This window comes from Cardiocondyla obscurior, linkage group LG16 (genome assembly GCF_019399895.1).
Source record: "Cardiocondyla obscurior isolate alpha-2009 linkage group LG16, Cobs3.1, whole genome shotgun sequence".
Taxonomy (NCBI): domain Eukaryota; kingdom Metazoa; phylum Arthropoda; class Insecta; order Hymenoptera; family Formicidae; genus Cardiocondyla; species Cardiocondyla obscurior.
In genome coordinates this window covers 1,534,529-1,551,000 of record NC_091879.1, presented here as the reverse complement: position 1 = coordinate 1,551,000, position 16,472 = coordinate 1,534,529, and the positions used below count along the sequence as shown (strand labels likewise).

Genomic DNA, 16,472 nt, shown 5'->3' with positions numbered 1-16,472 from the left:
TTACTTCGACGATCGATCGTGCCCTCGCGCGGTCTTTCGTACTCCTTCGTCTAACTAAAAATGTAAAACAGCGAGCGATAACAGTAACGAAATAAGCCTCGGCGCTTCCAAAAAATGTTTAAACCTGATAATCTCAATGTACGTACATTGAGCATAATTAATGGATTAATATCAATAATTATTTGTCACAGAAAATTCCACACACATTTTATTTACGAATAAAAATAGCCTGCTTATTTTTCTGAATAAAATCATGAAGGATCCTAAAAATCGTGGGTTAAATTCCTGTTTCTCAAATTTTTTTTTTAGTACGTTTAAAATTATTTTAGATTTGTTGCGAGTATATAAATAAAGTTCATACAGCCGGGATAACATATTTGCTGGAATACACATGGTGCATATTAAAAATATATCTGCGCAATCAATGTATTTAATTCTTATCGCGCATTTGGTTATCCAATTAGCGAAAACGATCGCGATTTCTCTGGGCGTAAGCCGTGAATTTACCTTTATTAAATGTCAACGGAGTACAATCGAATTGAAACTCGTAACCAGCGCGAAAGTTACTTCACCAAGGACATAAGCAACGATATCTGTCCTGTGGGGGCCGCCGACGGGAAGACGGAGGGTGTTGCCAGGCGCTGCGGCAACCTCTCGCTCGAAAGCCTCCCTCGAAAAGCTTAAATCGGCTTCATATCTCAGCCGCGCCCTCGCATCCCTAATCAGATCATTAACCCCGCGGTGCGTTCGCGCATAAGGAAGTTCACCAAACAAAAATCCTGATCTTTCGATTTGTTCCTTCGCGAGTAAACCCGGAAAGGAACAAGTTGAGCTTCACAGCGAGAAAACGAGGAAGCCGCTAAAAGAAAAAGAAAAAAAAATAAAACGCTTACTTTAATAACGCTTTGATCTAAAAAAAAAAAAAAAGAAAAAAAAATACCAGAGGAAAGTTGGAAGATAACTGTTAAAACTGTGGAACGTCTTAGAGAAAGGTGTCCATACTTCACGACTTTAACATTTTATTTAATTATATTACGTTACTTTATTTAAATGAAAGCATTGTGAGTTCAACTCTTGGCGCCCGTATCTAGCAATTTGTAATATTGCGATTTAAAAAAATTCCGGCATAGAGCGAAGCCCAAGATGAGAATAGAGAGTACCGGCGGAAGAGGGAATCTTCTCGGCGAGTTTATTTCGCAGGAGTGGAATCTCTTCTGCCGAAAGCGAGGCTCTTCAGGGCCAAGGCGAGGCCGACGAGAGGGCAAATAAATTTCCACGCGGCACAATAGAACGCTACCGAGGAGCTACGAGAATGGCTCATTCAATTAGGATCTTTTCAACGAGGATTAAAATCCGCGTGCTTCTCCGTGCTGACGGCTCTGATTTGTTGTTGCAGGATGGAGGAGTCGTCGCGGAGTCTGCTGCAACAGAAGCACCGGGCCGAACAGCTGAAGCAGGAAAAAACGGCGCTGACATTGTCCTACGAAGTACGTAAGGCTGTCTGATCCTCACGGATTGTTGAGTAACTTGCTAGATCTTATCTGAATAACTTTCTCTAAATTCCCTCTCCGTAATCTCGCGTAGAACGAACGTGAGTCGAAAATAGCAGGCTTCGTAATCTTATTTTAGACTTTAAGTAGAAAGAATTTAATTTAGAAAAAAATGTACCAAGCGGGTATTTGATTTGCAAAAACGAACACGTCGTCTATTGCGCGAAGTGACGACACACGCATAAGATAATCGACGTTGATGAGCCGACCAGACAATCGGGCACTTATTGTTAGGGAATCACGCGTTGCGAGGTGTACGGCATTCGCGTGGAAGCCGCAGCGCGATGACAGTCCCCGTAAAAGGTTTCCCTTTATCCAATAATACCGGTCTCCTTCACGGCGACGAGCCCTTATTGTATTTCATCGCGCGCGCGAGCACGTCGGCCCGAATTGTCCCCGGGTATTGTTGCAAACCCGAATTTTGCGCGGTTCCCATTATTAAACGTCAAGTAGCGCCAGGTCCTCCGGTGGCTTTGCCCTGTATCCCGTACACACCCTGCATCGTCCCAGCCACGATTTAATTCCACGACTTCAGCTCCCGCTGAAGATTTATGATTTATATTTCCTTTATGCAAATTATTTAATTAAGCTATTATATTTCTCAGTAATATTCTCCGTAATTTTCTGTCTTCAAAAAAATCTGCGACAAATTATATTTTTAAACAATTTTTCGTGTACCTCGTTGTTTTAAAATAAATACAGAGCAATCGCCGCGCGAATCGCGAAACAATTCCGGAACGAATGGTGCCGTACCGCCCCGAAAGAATCGCCCCGATAAAACTACTCTCTCGCGCTCTTGCTTCTCGTTTCCACAATTCGCGAACTCTCGTAAAGCTCTCGCGAACGATGATTTTCGGCGTAAAGCGCGTATGCCGGGGGCTCAGGTAATAAAGGGAGGGAACAGTAAACGCGGACGTTTACTGCCGATCCTTACGGCACGCGCGCTATCTCGTTCACGGGCGGTTTGCCCCTAAAAGAGTCGTACCGTGCCGAGGGTTGTCTTCTCTCCTTCCCCCCCCGCGGCGGTAGCAACGGAGGGAAAGGGCGAGAAAGAGGAGCTATATCGTCGTTCCCCACGAAATAACGTTTAATATCGATCGTCACTCGATCCCCGAGTTCGATGTCGACCCGCCACACCGCCTGTCAATGACAAGTCGCGCAATCTCCACGAAAAACGTGCTGTATAACGTTACGTCTGAACGCACGAATGTGATTCTATTGCCGCGCGCGGATCGGTGACAATCCACGGAGAGAAAAAGAAAAAATTCTGTCGAGTCAGATCGAGCAGCGAGATGAGATCTGCTGGGGAAACGCGTCGAAGCAGAATTGATTCTTTATCAGGGAGAACCTTTGAGCCCACGCTCAATATTTTAGTTTATTTTATTATTTAGAAAAATGTACGTTACAACAATATCTCATAGTCGCAGAAGTTATTATTTCTTCCCTATGGTGGAAGAAAAAAAAGAACTGACGTTCAATTTTTTGTTTATTAACCCCGAAGTAAGTGAATTTGACGTCAAACTGTGGGGTCTGAATTTTTCTGGCTGTTCCCTTAAGCGTAATATGTACGGAACTTGGGGATCTGCATCGTCGAGAAATAACGTGTGTCGACGAGAATTCGCAGAAGGCGGACGGTCTGCATTTTTACTCTCCCTCAGACCGAGGCACGACAGAAAATCGTTGGTTTCCTCGCGCGGCGCGACGCGGGGGTGTGTTAGCGAGGGCCGACTGTTATAAATCAGACACACGCACCCTCTATTAGCACCCGTGTCCCCGACAGGGTTCTCCGCGGCACTAATTCAACGTTAAACGCCTTTCTGCTAATAACGACCGGTTATTATTGCCCGACCGCGAGTCGCGAGAGGAGACCGCCGATAAACAATGCGCTCGAAATCGCTCGTCGTAACGTTTCCAGCTCGTTTCTCGCCGAGCTCGTCGGTCTCCGAAGACCGAGTTCCGATTCGAAGTAAAGGGCAATAAAAGAAGCGAACCGGTCACGAACCTCGCCGCCGCGTAATTACTTCCGTTTGAGAACGAAAGTAAGGGAACTCCAGCGGCGGGTTAAAGTTTTTAAATACCTCAGCTGCAAGCTGAACCTCTCCATCCGCCGGTGCTAGAAGTCGGACGTTCTCCAACTTTAAAAGGAACGATAGCGGCGTCTTGACAAAGGGAATGAACGTAGGAAAAATTTTCTGATGTACACGCGACGAAACAATCTCCTTTAAACGAGATAAAAGAATGGGGAAACTTAAATTTATAAATGTTATTACATTTTCGTTCCCTTTAAAAAAGTCACCGACTTAAAATACTTTCGTGGCGGCGCGGGATATAATTTGCAATAGTTCGCGAAGAGACAGAAAAGAAAAAAAAAAATAAATAAACTTTCGTACTTTAGAACGAGAGCTTCCGCGCATTTACGTAATAATAGCCTCTCGCTGTGGGATGTTCTCCACGTGTGGCCCTTGCAAGTTGGTATTTAAGGGGCAAATGGCAATCGTCACGCGTACGCCACGGAGTAATTACTCCCATTCGGGAAGAGGAGTAAGAAGACCGTCGGATGTTCCAGGTATTTTAAGAGTGGATAATTTAAGAGCGGTTCCGCTCCGCAATAAGACCACTCGTCGGGGTAATTGCGGAAATATCCGCCCGGGAATATTTAAATCACCGCGATTCGACCGGTCGATTTTCTTTTTACGGTGACCGAGTTAAACGCGGAGCACGACGACGTTTAGCACCCAGGAGTTGCACGGGGTGGCCGTGAGTCACTTCGACTTGATAGGATCGAAACAATCCATTAACGCTTAATTTTAACGACTGCCGGGAATCGAGCTGCAGCTCGCGCTATAACGTCGGATATTTATGGAATGCCTCCGGCCTTCGTTGGCTTGCAATTTTTTTTTTCTATTTTTTTTTTTTTGCATTCACACTAAGTTAAGACCGAGATTGCTGTCGCGAACGCTTTAAATAAGATTAGAGCCGCCGAATACGCACGAAAGTGTTCGCCGGGAAGTAATTTATTTTACGTTCCACCAGATGATCTTTAAATGCCCCAGAAATTAAAATGCCAGATTTAGAGCTGCCTCCCACTTCGCTGCGTGATTTAAATCTCTTCGACGCAAAAATATTAGAACATCGAGAGCGACATATTTAGGTGAAATAATTTTTATAATAAAGCTATCGTTATAGCACATCGTATATGAATAAAGTACCAGCGGTGGTAATTATTGTAGTTGTTAATTAGAGACTTACCGTTAACGTTGATGGCCCGACCGCGACGCAGCATCCTCGCATCTCGCAACGATATCCGGATTATGCTTATCACGTTTTCGCAGCCCAGTTCATGAAATATCGTTAACGTCTCCATATCCTCGCGTCGTTTCTCCGCAACACCGTTTAAAGGTAGTATATGACTGCTGCGTGCCAGGAATAATTTTCTCACGCGTGTTTTGCAGACGCGCGTGCACCAGTACCAGGCGCAGATATCAAAACTGCAGCTGGAGAACGAGTCGATGCGAGGCCAGCTGCGAGGCCTGGAGGCAGCGTGCGCCGGTGAAGTGCACGCCGCGTTGGTTGCACGTCTGGCGACCCTCGAGACGGAACACGCAGCCCTAGCGCGTGACGCCGACGCCCAGCGTCGACAATACGAGCGGTGCCTGGACGACGTCGCCAACCAGGTGGTCCGCGCTCTCCTATCCCAAAAGGTTCATCGCTATGCTCTCATTACCACCCCACCCTTCTCTCTACTTGCTTTTTGTCTTCTTTTTTTTTTTTTCTTTCTTTCGTTTTCTTGCAGAATAATCTGTGTTCACTATGGTGAGAACGTAAACTGGTCTTCGATGGCTTTCATGTACTGTCTATTTCAACATTCACTGTCAGTCATTAGATTTTATTTTATCTTTTACGCGAAAAGTTTTTTGAGGGATGTATTAATCGACACGCTTCTCCCCGCTACTGCGCTTGTGGAATAATACCAGCGTGACGGAATGCGTCGAGTAAAAATACTGATGATCTTTGAACGTTTTCAGGGTCTCAGGGAAGAAATAGGCGCTCTGCAGAGACGTATACGAGAGCTTGAGGCTCAGAACCGAGCGTTGTCGGGACTTTTGGCGCAGGCTGCCAGTCCTGGAAGCCCCACCGAACTCATCCAAGGTATCCTCGAGGCTGCTCCAGCCGCACTGGTCGCTACTCTAGGCCTGGATCCTTCCTGGGTCCCCCTTTCAAGGCCGCGTTCTCTCAATCTGCAGATACCCGTGATGGCAACCACTAAATGCCGACGCAACAGACCTCTTGGTACTAAATCTCTCTAAGTATGATTGATGCATTTATCATAAACTTATCTATTAAAAAAAATATTTTTTTATCGTGACTTTATTTTATATGATGTAAGAATTTAAAAAGATAAGGTAGTATTCTCGGTTATTGGAAATTATTTGAACTAATTGTTTGCAGCGCAAAAACCGTCGGAGGAGGAGGGCAGCGAGAGCCCAGAGAGCGGCAATCGCGACGAGGGCTACTCGACCATGTCGAGCGACGTGCAGGGTGAGGGCACGCGTCAAGAACCGTCCGCGCGCGGCCTTGAGGACCTAAAGGAAGCCACTGACGAGACCGAGGGTGACGTGTCACCGGATGCACGCCTCGTTGCTCTTGACGTCGGCGATCCGGACGTTCTCTTCCTACCTCTGAACCTCACTGTGGGTATCAATCCGCGCCACAGTTATCCGCCGACTAAGGATCTGTTGCCCTACCAGCACGTGATGCGCAGCTTCTCGGACAGTCACCTTTGTCTCAAGCTTACCACCACCACCAATTTCACACCGTACAAACTGCCTAGCCCCATGGGATCGTCCTCCCTATTGTTGGTAGAGGAGGAGGGCTGGGACGCCGAGTATGTGCAACAATGGCTCAGGTTCGTTTACTATGTATAACGCTACATACTGCTGAAAATAACATATTATTGTGAATAAAGACTTAATTAGGAAAATGTAACAGCGAAATGTGTGAAATGTGATTTTTTAACATAAACGTAATTATATATATATATAAATTTATTATTTTATTAATATTATTGATTTAATTTATAAGATATATTGACGTCAAAATATATTGGAAAATTGATTATTGTGTGGATTTTAGGCTCGACGATAGTAGAAGCGCACAACAGCACCGAGATTTGCTCGAATTGGAGTACGACAGAACGGAGCTAGAGGATTGGAGTTTCTCTTTGTCCACGGAGGATCTCGTACAAAATGAATCAATGTGGAAGGAGCAACCAGCCACTACAAACACGCCCGCCCTGCCTGCAATCAAGGAGCATAATCTCCTGGAATTGGAGGAGGACGCGAACGAGTGTCTGTGGAATGGCGCAAGCTACCTCGCTGATAGAACTGGAGGAGAACTTGTATGTTGAATGCATACGATATCGATCGACGTTTATATTTTTTCGCGATACAGATTGGTTCTCTTATCTAACTTTATCGAAAATATTAATTTTAACATCCCAAATTATTGGATATTTATTTATCTGTCTTTTATCTCTAAATATTATTAAAAATTGTGAGATACATGCTAATAATATGTATTTAGTAATTTAAAAGTTAATTATAAGCCTTTACCTTTTTAGGTTGCACTTTTAATGGACGCGAGAGCAACCGGACCTTGGCCCTATGCCTCGAGTCCCGGTGCATCTTGGAGTAGCGAAGAAGGTGCCCTAGAAAACTCGAGTAAGCGTTCGTCGGCGGCGCTCTCCGGTTGCAGCGACGATCCCGACACTCCATCAATTGGCACGGACTTTACCAGAGATTTTTACCGACTAGTAAAGTTCGAGAGTACCAAAAGTTTAGCAAGCACGTCGTCCAGGAGTGGTAGACCGCCACCAGACAGAGAACAAGCGCTTCAGAGCGTATTATCTTTTATAGCTGAACAACAGATGTACCTCGCGGAGCTACCAAATAATCCCGTGGAGTCACAAAACATGTCTCATTCGACCGAAGGTGATTATGAGTAATCATATTGGTTAACTAAAAAAAAAAAAAAACGTTTTACGCTAAAAAATTCTTTTCTAAATATAGCGATAAAAGGTTTGAAATTAAAATTATGAATATGTTTTAAATCGTATTATTTACAGATGTGAGCTCTAGTAAAAATGACTCTGCGGGAGAGACGAAGATGACGGAGGCAGAAGGATCGTTCATTCAAGAGAACAATACCGGAAACATAATCGAAACTAGTAGCAACGACGAACTGCTCGATCAGATACAGGTACCACCGTTGGCGTCCGAAGAAAGAATTGTGAGCGCCGTGTCGTGTAACGGTGGTATCACATATACAACGGTAGCTCCATCAGAATTAGGAGCAGTTCCCGAGGAGGACGAAGAAGCTGCGACATCCTCTACGCCCAGTACAGTTGTAAGTTTTTACTTCCGAATACTTTTCAAAATTACATAAAAAAGAAATTTAAATTAAAAGAAAAATTCGCGAAAAGCTTGTAATTTAATTTTGCTATAAAAAACTATAACCTAACGTTTAGGTCAGTCCGGCACGAGCGACACTTCTCGTAGAGGGCAGAGATCGAACACTGAGCTTCCATGAACGCGCCACATCTAAGGATGTTATAGACGAATTAAATCGTATGATACGGAAAGGCGAAGATAGTAATACTAATAACGAGTCGCAAGTACCACTGGAGAAACTTGATCTCGCTTGTTGCTGCCCGACAGGATGGGTTCACGTTGAACGTGACATTGACTTCACCGACCCTAAGGTGAGTTATCTGCAAAAATATCAAATTATATTTTACTTCTATAAAAATAAACACAACTTTCGTTTAGGCCAGAGCTAATCTCTTAGACGTGATGCTAGCAAGCAGCGAAAGTTCCTCAGCGACATCGAGCAGCGGTTCGGCAGGGAGCGACTCGGGGGATGAACCACCTGATTATCGCCACTTACACAGATTACATCGGTATCGACGGCAAAAGAAAGGTATTGGTCTTCGGGTATCTACTCCGTAGACACTTTTGCCATGCCGTATTCGCGCATCACCACTCACTTTGCGCAAAACCCACAATTTAAAATGCGACTTCATCATTCTCTTTAACTAATCTTTGACTAATATATTCCATCAACAACTGTTTAACAATCTCATGGTTTTTGTTTATAGATTTATTTTATTAATTGACGAGCGTGGAATTATGCAAAAAGCTTTGAAGCTAAAGCATTTAATATAGAATATCTGAATTTTATATACATAATTTATTTTAAATGAATAAAACGCCATTAAATTGATTTCAGATTATGTGTTCTGTATTACACATATATACACAGAACTCTATTTTAATTTCAATGAATTTGAATATCCAATATTTTAATAATCCAATCCTGGATTATATTTAAACTCGTGTATGTGTATATGTTTTATTTGCTTTTTTTCAATTTCACTGAAAAAGTTATGTATTTGTTAGACGATAATTCAGATATTCTAATTATTTTAGTCGCTTAAAATTGGAAGAAACAAGCTTGACGATGCTTTAAAGAGTTCTGTAGGTGGTGTGCGAACAGCGCTTGCTCTCGTAAGCTCAAGACGGCAACACATTCACATCTTTCTCGCTACACACATTTAAAGTCGATGTTACATTTTTTTAACTCGTCACGTTACACTCGATTGAGCGGCTGTTTTATCTACTCTCAATTACTTTGGACACCCGCAATTAACACAGTACAATTACAGTACAATCGGCGTTACTATCCTCGCTCGCGCTCAGTAGCCTTTTCGCTGTACATAGCCTTTTCCATATTTTCTGTTCAGATGGTAACTCCTACGCGGTGTGCTTTGATTGTCACAAGAAAAGCTACGTAGTTCGGCTTAGTGACGATCAGTTTCTATAAGCGACATGACCAATTGGAAGGAATGCATTGCCGCGCCGGGGAACCTATTTCGTCCTGAACTGAACCACGTGTTACGCCCACAACGGACTGACCATTGGTTTATACTAACAGAATTATTAACCGGCAGAGAATATTCCTGGCGTAGCGCCTTCACGCAATTCCATCTCGTTCACGCATATCTGCGTGGCCTACTTGGCACACATTGCCGTCCAAAAGTCTTGGGGCAAGAAGATGCATTGAACATAAATGTCATATAAATAATCAAAACGGTGAAAGGTGTATGTACATACATAATCAAAGATGGAAATTACACTGTATAATTAAATGTAGTGCAATTTCTTAAATGCATTTAGTTTTATATGGATAATCAAACGTATAACTGTCTATCAAAAGCAATTCAAAACATCCGAAGACTTTTAGACAAGAGTGCAAGTTGAGGTGCAATTTCAATATCTTTTTAAAAATGATACGTGCGTTAGCGATTGTACAATATATGAGACTGCATATATAAATATCATATATTATTAAAATGGGACAGCCCCTCAAGTGGAATTGCGTTAGGGTATAAATTGAGAATAATTACTTTCTTTCTCGTTATACTGCGAACGAATTGCTAATATTTAAACCTTGTTGGCACGTGCAAGACCGTTTCAACATTTTCATCTTTATTCTTAAATGCTTTATTTCATTATACGCCTACCTATGTTGTGTTATTAATTTCGCTAGCAATCACTAATCTTAATTTCACGTAAAATTGTAACCTGAATGAATTTCTTTCTCATACTTCGATGTAACATCTTTAACATCATATAATAGTATCATATATGTACATATATGATTCTAATTTATCATTATTTTTGAGCATAATCATGTCATACAAAAACGCATCAGACAAATAGCGTGCAACAAGCTCAATTAAAATTAAATGTGATCTAAAGCTTAGAACTAAAATTAAAAGTTTTAGGAATAGGTATTACAGTATTATAAGTCCACATAACTTCTATCCCTTATTTGTAACATATTTATAGAAGCAAGTTTAATTTTTTTAAAACAAAATTTTCGCACGCACAATTTGTCCGATGCGCACTGCATCATCCACTCGGTCGTGCACCCGCCAAATGCCTAAATTCTGCAATAAAAATAAAGAGAGAGGTGTAACCGGTGCGGTGGAGCGACAGTGGAAGGCGGAAAAAACGGTACGAACGGTGGCGTGAGAAAGGAGTGAGAAAGAGAAAGAAAGAACGAAAGAAAAATAGGGAGAAAGAGGGTGAGAGAAGGAGACGTGAATACGGTGAGAGTGCTAAGCCGAGCTACTCTGTGTCTGCTAGAGCCGGTATAGAGAGAAGAGAGAGAGAGAGAGAGAAAGAGCGCAAAATCGAGTCAATCGAGTGAAGTCTGAGAGCAGCATCTGTTGACTCGCTGCTGTGTGCCCTTGGTTTCTTCAGCGTCGGCGGCTCAGGCGCATCGCGTTCTACGGCTGCCGTCCGCTTGGGGCTCGTCCCGACCGTCGATCATTGGCCGTGGCGATGACTTCTTCGTGCGTTACGGGGACAAGGAGCGCGAGGCAGTGGCCTCGTTCGACTTCCTCGACGAGTTCGTCATAGCGGCGACCACGACGACGATGATGGCAGGACCCTCCTCGCTCGGCTCGGACAGCAGCCCCTTTGACCTGGACGATGATGCACCGTCTGCTGATCTCAACAGCGACATCATGAAGCTCTCACCGCTCTAGGATTAACGGCGGATAGATTTTATAAAACGCGTGGAAATTTTTGTCTAACACGAGCTCTTTCCGATTGATAAAATGCGATATTTTGTTTCTAATAATTAATTCAATTTAAAAGAATTTGATTTTGCTTTAGTGTTTTTTCTTTTTTTTTTTAATGTCGTATGTACATGTATAATATAATTTCTTCTAAAAGAGGTTTTGTTCGTATAAGTTTCATAAGTTCAGTAAACGCAACACCATTGTCAAATATTTTTCCTAATCACGACTATTATATAATAGTAAATCAAAATGTCGAATTCTACTTATCATAAAAGATAAATAGGTCACAACTAGATATGTTAGCGGATGCGTCAAAGATCATTTATTTTATATTCACGTGAAAAATGTCACATTAGATTTATGTTGTTCCGCTACCTTCTTACGACGAGAAGAGAATGATTTGTACATACATTATCCTACAATATCCTCGATGCTCGTTCGAGTTTTGAAATTTTTTAGTGGCAGTTTGTCTGCCAGTAAACAATTGCAAGACTCGAAACGTGGCGTGTCAATACATTTACAATTGGAGACAAGGTTTGTCTCGTCTCCTTTTCTCTGCGAGCTTCCTCTTACTCGAGATTTACAAGCAACTCATTGTGGTCGAAGGTAAACAAAAGCAGAAGGCGATGAACTAGGATAAAATGACCCAAGCTAGATCTACATCCTAGACTGTTCCTGGCTAGAGCCAGTCTGTATCGAGTTAAATAGAAACAGCGATATATCTTTTTCAGTGTAAAGCTAAATAAATTTTGAGTTACGTTTGCATTATACTTGGAACTTTTTAAATGGAAAGGATCTACTAATGGGTATGTGCGATTAAATATTAATCAAAGAATTAGCGGTAAGGATATGTAAGCTGTAGTCGATCTGTGACACTAATGTAGCGTGTACGACAAACGCAGATTGCCACGATTGGAAGGCTCTCGTACCAGAATGAAACATACATTGACGATATAGGCGTAGATATAACTTATCCTTCATAGTCTTTTTACGAATATTTCGAATATTGTATACGATTGTTAAAAAAAAAGCAAGGTCTCTGACGGCTTGCAAATTAAATAGCAACACTCTCTTAGCACGTAGATTTATCGATAAATATTTACGCATTCCAATAAAATTTTAAAGAGAGATTGCGATTATATTCAACTTTATTTAATACTCAACTTTTTAAATTGAGGACAAATTACAATTTTTGTTAAGCAATTGGCTCTCAGAGATCTCGCATTTGATTAACAAAAATATTATTTCCCTCGAGAACGCATTTCAAGCAACATTGAATATCATTGAATCATAACTTCGAAACGCATCAAGGCACGATCACCTTCCAAAGTGAGCTTAGTATAGATTAAGAGGTACTCGTCGATTTTTTATGAACCGTTAGGTATTTTATACTCCACCATCCTTTCCTACCCTCCGGTCCCCATCATCATCAACGAGCATCAAGAGCCGCAAATATCGTTAACTGACAATTCGATCCACGCGTGATGAACTATTTTCTTCTGTCTTTAGAGATAAGAGCGTAAACGAGCCTGTACATTTTGCTTCCGAACTTTGTAACATAGTAGATTGTAAAAGAGAGAGAGAGAGAGAGAGAGAGATTTCGTGCGTAAAAAATAACGACTAATTTGTTGCGTGAACGACGACAGGGAATCACTTCGGCGTAATTTGTACGAAATTCGTCGCTCCGGGACGAGCGAATTTTTGAGTAACGCGTTTAATCGGATTATAGCCGTAATATCATTAGCGTACGTACGTTTAAGATAAAGATTTGCTAGGGATCGAGACATTTTACACATAGCTGTATACTCGTATGACGAGGTTCATTACTCGAGGTGGAGAGGCTGCACGGACGTTAAAAGTTGCTTCGTATTTGTTCGCGCTGCTGCTGTTCTAGTCAAGCAGATACGAAAATTTTTTTATAACAATTTCTAGCCTCGTTTATCATGAACACTGCTTCGTACTTGTTATTTATAGAACAAGCACCTGGAAATTTATTTAAAAATTGAATTTCAAAGATTTTTTTTAATACGACATTAATATTTTCTGACAACAATTGACAAACATTGAAGAATAGAAAAATATTTAAGTATTATCTTTGTGTATATTGACAATGTTTCATATCGTTATTTATCAATCGTATTTAAAACGAGATTAATCTGAAACAAATAATATATATTCCACTATCATTATTTATTAAATAATATGGATATAAATAATATGGATATAATAAGGGATGATGAAACACCATTAACAATTTTAAAAAATGTCTAATTTATATCAGCAGAATGTTAGATCATGCAGGGTAATTAATTAGTGCTAATTAATAATCCTGAAGGATTACTTCCGTTGTCGCTGTACTAACCTTAATTGAAAGATTGTAATTTATTTGGGTAATATTTTAATCGTTATGTAAAATTGATCGGAGGAGTAAGACTTTTCTCTGGAGGACACAACAACTTTCGTCCTGCAGCCTGAACATAATAGACTAATGACATAGCTTTAAGATGTTTGTAAGTTCTACACTTGGAACAGCAATGTCCCGTTTATTCCCGGTCGCGGTAACGGCAAAGTGAAACGATAAACACGTGAAATGAGACTTGCTGAACGACGATGTACATAGTATTGTATCATAGCTCAATGCAAATGTAAGTTATACTCTCTTGAACTTAATAAATAACGACAATATATGAACATAAAAAAAAATTACATTTTAAATTTATTTATAAAGATTTAAAATTTACTTTTATTGTAACGGCGAAACAAACAACAGCACTAATTGCAATGGTAATTGATTATTTTTCTCCAGCAAACTAGATGCTTCCTAAAAAAGATCAAAAAGTATTAAAAGTCAATTAAAAACGTTGTGCATTGTTTCTGTATTGTAAACCCTGTTTGAAAAACATTTCTTGTCGCTTTATTACATTTCTTTTCCTTATAGAGTTTGTTAGGTACAGTGCCCAGATTAAACCCACAAACTAAAAAAAAAATTTGAGTTATTAAAAGATATCCGTTCAGGTTTTTATAATTTCCAGATAATCCCATTTACCTCGACAATGGAGAAAGTCATGGTGAAAACGCCCATTGAGTAGATTCCGTATAGCCTTATAAAAATTTCAGTTTCGCAACCGAATCTGTATTGTGCGCTCGAACATAAATGATCATGATCATTACAGCAACTGTCTGGAATTCGACGGAACTCGTTCAAGTAATCTCGGTAGGAATAAATACCACAGCAATAAAACTGAAAAAAATTATTTAGTAACGTTGAACCTGATCTGCAGGTCACATTAAACATATTCGACATTACATTTGATTATATTATAATATTTAAAATATAAATAAATCTTACTGAGCGTTGAACATCGTCAACGAACTTCGTGCTATCTACAGATACTTCATAATTCCAGAAAGCGTTTTTAAAATCGGTAATGAACGTCGATCTGAACGTAATTATGTTTACTGCGACGGCCGTTTGTACAATCAGGATACACAAGAACACTATCGCAAACTGTCCAAAAACAGCGTAATTAATATGACAAAATATAGGATAACTCGAGCAGTTCAATCATGTTCAGTTAAATAAAGCTATAATATTATTACAAGATCTTAATTTGAATTTCCACGAGAGTCTAATAGACAAGAGTGTCGTAAATCGTTTTAGAAAAATATCATTGATTGGTGATAAGACATGTTGATTGAACGAGCTCTCATGCGATAAGAGAAAAGATTACATTACAAGTTATATAAAAAAATAATTTTGAGAACAATATCGCAAGGAGGCTCACCGTGACCGTCATGCACGTAACATTAGTGCATCGACTCCTTATCTTTGCATTGTCGAAATATACCACGCTGTAGATGCCGCAAATAATGTCAAAAATAATGACAACGACACAGACGCCGATTAAAATATTTGTCCAAGCCAGGACTCCCTTTTTCAACGTGTCAATATGCGTGAAAGCGTAGGGAATGTTGAGTTGCATTATTATACTCCATATTAATGTGCCTCCCGCACGTAGCTGCAAAATATTTCGCACATATCCATTACTATTATCACATAGTATTTTAATTTTTATTATATAATACGTATCTATGTCTTGTCGTAGCGTCACAGTGACATGTCTGTTTGCTATTACTTACTATGAGATAACTGCTAAACAGGTAGAAAAAAGATTTCTCGAATAACGGCGTGTTGCACGAAAAACTGTTAAATATACCCATTTTGCTCGTTGATCACGTCGTCAATTACAGCTCAAGAAAAAAAATCCGCACAGCACGTCTGAAAATAACGTGACGAACTACTTGTCCAAACTCTGCGATTCACAGTATCATATAATAATGATCAATGCCTCAGATATGATAACGCGATAACAGCTGAATGTTGTTGGATTCATTACTTCCAAGAAACAAAAAAAAAACTCATATTAGTCAAATGAATATGTATCAGTGCAATATTACATTAATAAGAATACTAATTAATAAATAATATAATAATAAAAATAGTAAATGATGGTTGCTTTGTAATCTCAAATTATTATTATACATATTATTAGTTAAGATATTGCCAAAACTCACATATATCGAAATTTAAATCTGATTTTTAAATACCAGACAGTACAAATCACACGATTCGCAAAGTCGAAGTACATCAGTAGTTTATCCCTAAAAATTATTAATGTTATTAAATTTTAATTAAATTAATTACCCAATGATATTAAAAAATATATTACCAATCAAGTAAATAATCGTTCCCTTATAACAATTAAACAAAGATAGTAATTTAATCATGCGTCCGTATATAGGTTACCGAGAAATTGAAAATAAACAAGATGACAAATCCGTCAATCCCGGATTTTTGCGGCGCCGAGTGTCTGAAAATGGTAGGGAAGTATCAGAAATATAGGAAGTGTAGAGATAATAAAGTCGGAGTGCCGTTCCCGCCAATTTGGAGGCCACGCCTTTTTCGTAATGGTTGCTGCGAAATTGGCGCAAACGGTGCTCGCTAGTTATTGGCCCATATGGACCAATTAAATAAAAGAAATTTTTTTTAGTTTAAAGAAAATCTGCTACGAGACGCCACTGTCAAGATTGACTCTCGACGCTACCTCGACGAAAAGCCGGCGAAAAGCGACGACAGAGAATTGGCTTCTCTCTAGCGATAATGAAATTGATTCAATCTAACACGGCTTCTTAAAAGGATAGGATTGATAATTTCTTTTTTTTTCTTTAGCCTACAATTACGTGCGATCGTACGTAACTAACGATACAAAAAA

The 16,472-nt window shown here is 40.2% G+C and overlaps 2 protein-coding genes across 6 annotated transcripts in view; one reads left to right on the top strand and one right to left on the bottom strand.

Annotated features, from left to right (window-relative positions):
* The window catches only part of LOC139108883 (uncharacterized), a 170,514-nt gene extending 157,111 nt beyond the window's left edge, over positions 1-13,403 (top strand). For 2 of the 5 annotated variants that reach the window (XM_070667530.1, XM_070667531.1), the window contains 10 exons: positions 1,397-1,487; positions 5,003-5,251; positions 5,576-5,840; positions 6,000-6,456; positions 6,684-6,948; positions 7,171-7,540; positions 7,675-7,955; positions 8,077-8,310; positions 8,378-8,528; positions 10,877-13,403. In XM_070667530.1, the coding sequence (XP_070523631.1) occupies positions 1,397-1,487; positions 5,003-5,251; positions 5,576-5,840; positions 6,000-6,456; positions 6,684-6,948; positions 7,171-7,540; positions 7,675-7,955; positions 8,077-8,310; positions 8,378-8,528; positions 10,877-11,163 (2,650 nt within the window). In that variant the 3' untranslated portion in view covers positions 11,164-13,403. Of the gene's footprint in view, positions 1-1,396; positions 1,488-5,002; positions 5,252-5,575; positions 5,841-5,999; positions 6,457-6,683; positions 6,949-7,170; positions 7,541-7,674; positions 7,956-8,076; positions 8,311-8,377; positions 8,529-9,351 lie in introns of all 5 variants that reach the window. The other 3 variants (XM_070667532.1, XM_070667535.1, XM_070667534.1) reach the window with 3 other exon arrangements.
* A 481-nt stretch (positions 13,404-13,884) lies between these two features.
* LOC139108888 (tetraspanin-31-like) lies at positions 13,885-16,381 on the bottom strand. The gene is made up of 7 exons (XM_070667543.1): positions 15,930-16,381; positions 15,775-15,861; positions 15,340-15,595; positions 14,985-15,218; positions 14,549-14,707; positions 14,246-14,440; positions 13,885-14,174 (listed from the first exon to the last, which is right to left on the bottom strand). Exons 3-7 carry the CDS (start codon positions 15,418-15,420, stop codon positions 14,052-14,054), a joined length of 792 nt encoding a protein of 263 aa, XP_070523644.1. The 5' UTR covers positions 15,421-15,595; positions 15,775-15,861; positions 15,930-16,381; the 3' UTR covers positions 13,885-14,051.
* Between the last annotated feature and the right edge of the window lie 91 nt (positions 16,382-16,472).

Bases quoted from the DNA above. Each gene is read 5' to 3' on its own strand.
- LOC139108888 (XM_070667543.1), bottom strand. From the start codon at position 15,420: ATGGGTATATTTAACAGTTTTTCGTGCAACACGCCGTTATTCGAGAAA. The intron at 15,219-15,339 runs GTAAGTAATAGC...AATATTTTGCAG, and splicing joins TGTTTAGCAGTTATCTCATA to CTACGTGCGGGAGGCACATT. The intron at 14,708-14,984 runs GTGAGCCTCCTT...GTTTTTGGACAG, and splicing joins TTACGTGCATGACGGTCACG to TTTGCGATAGTGTTCTTGTG.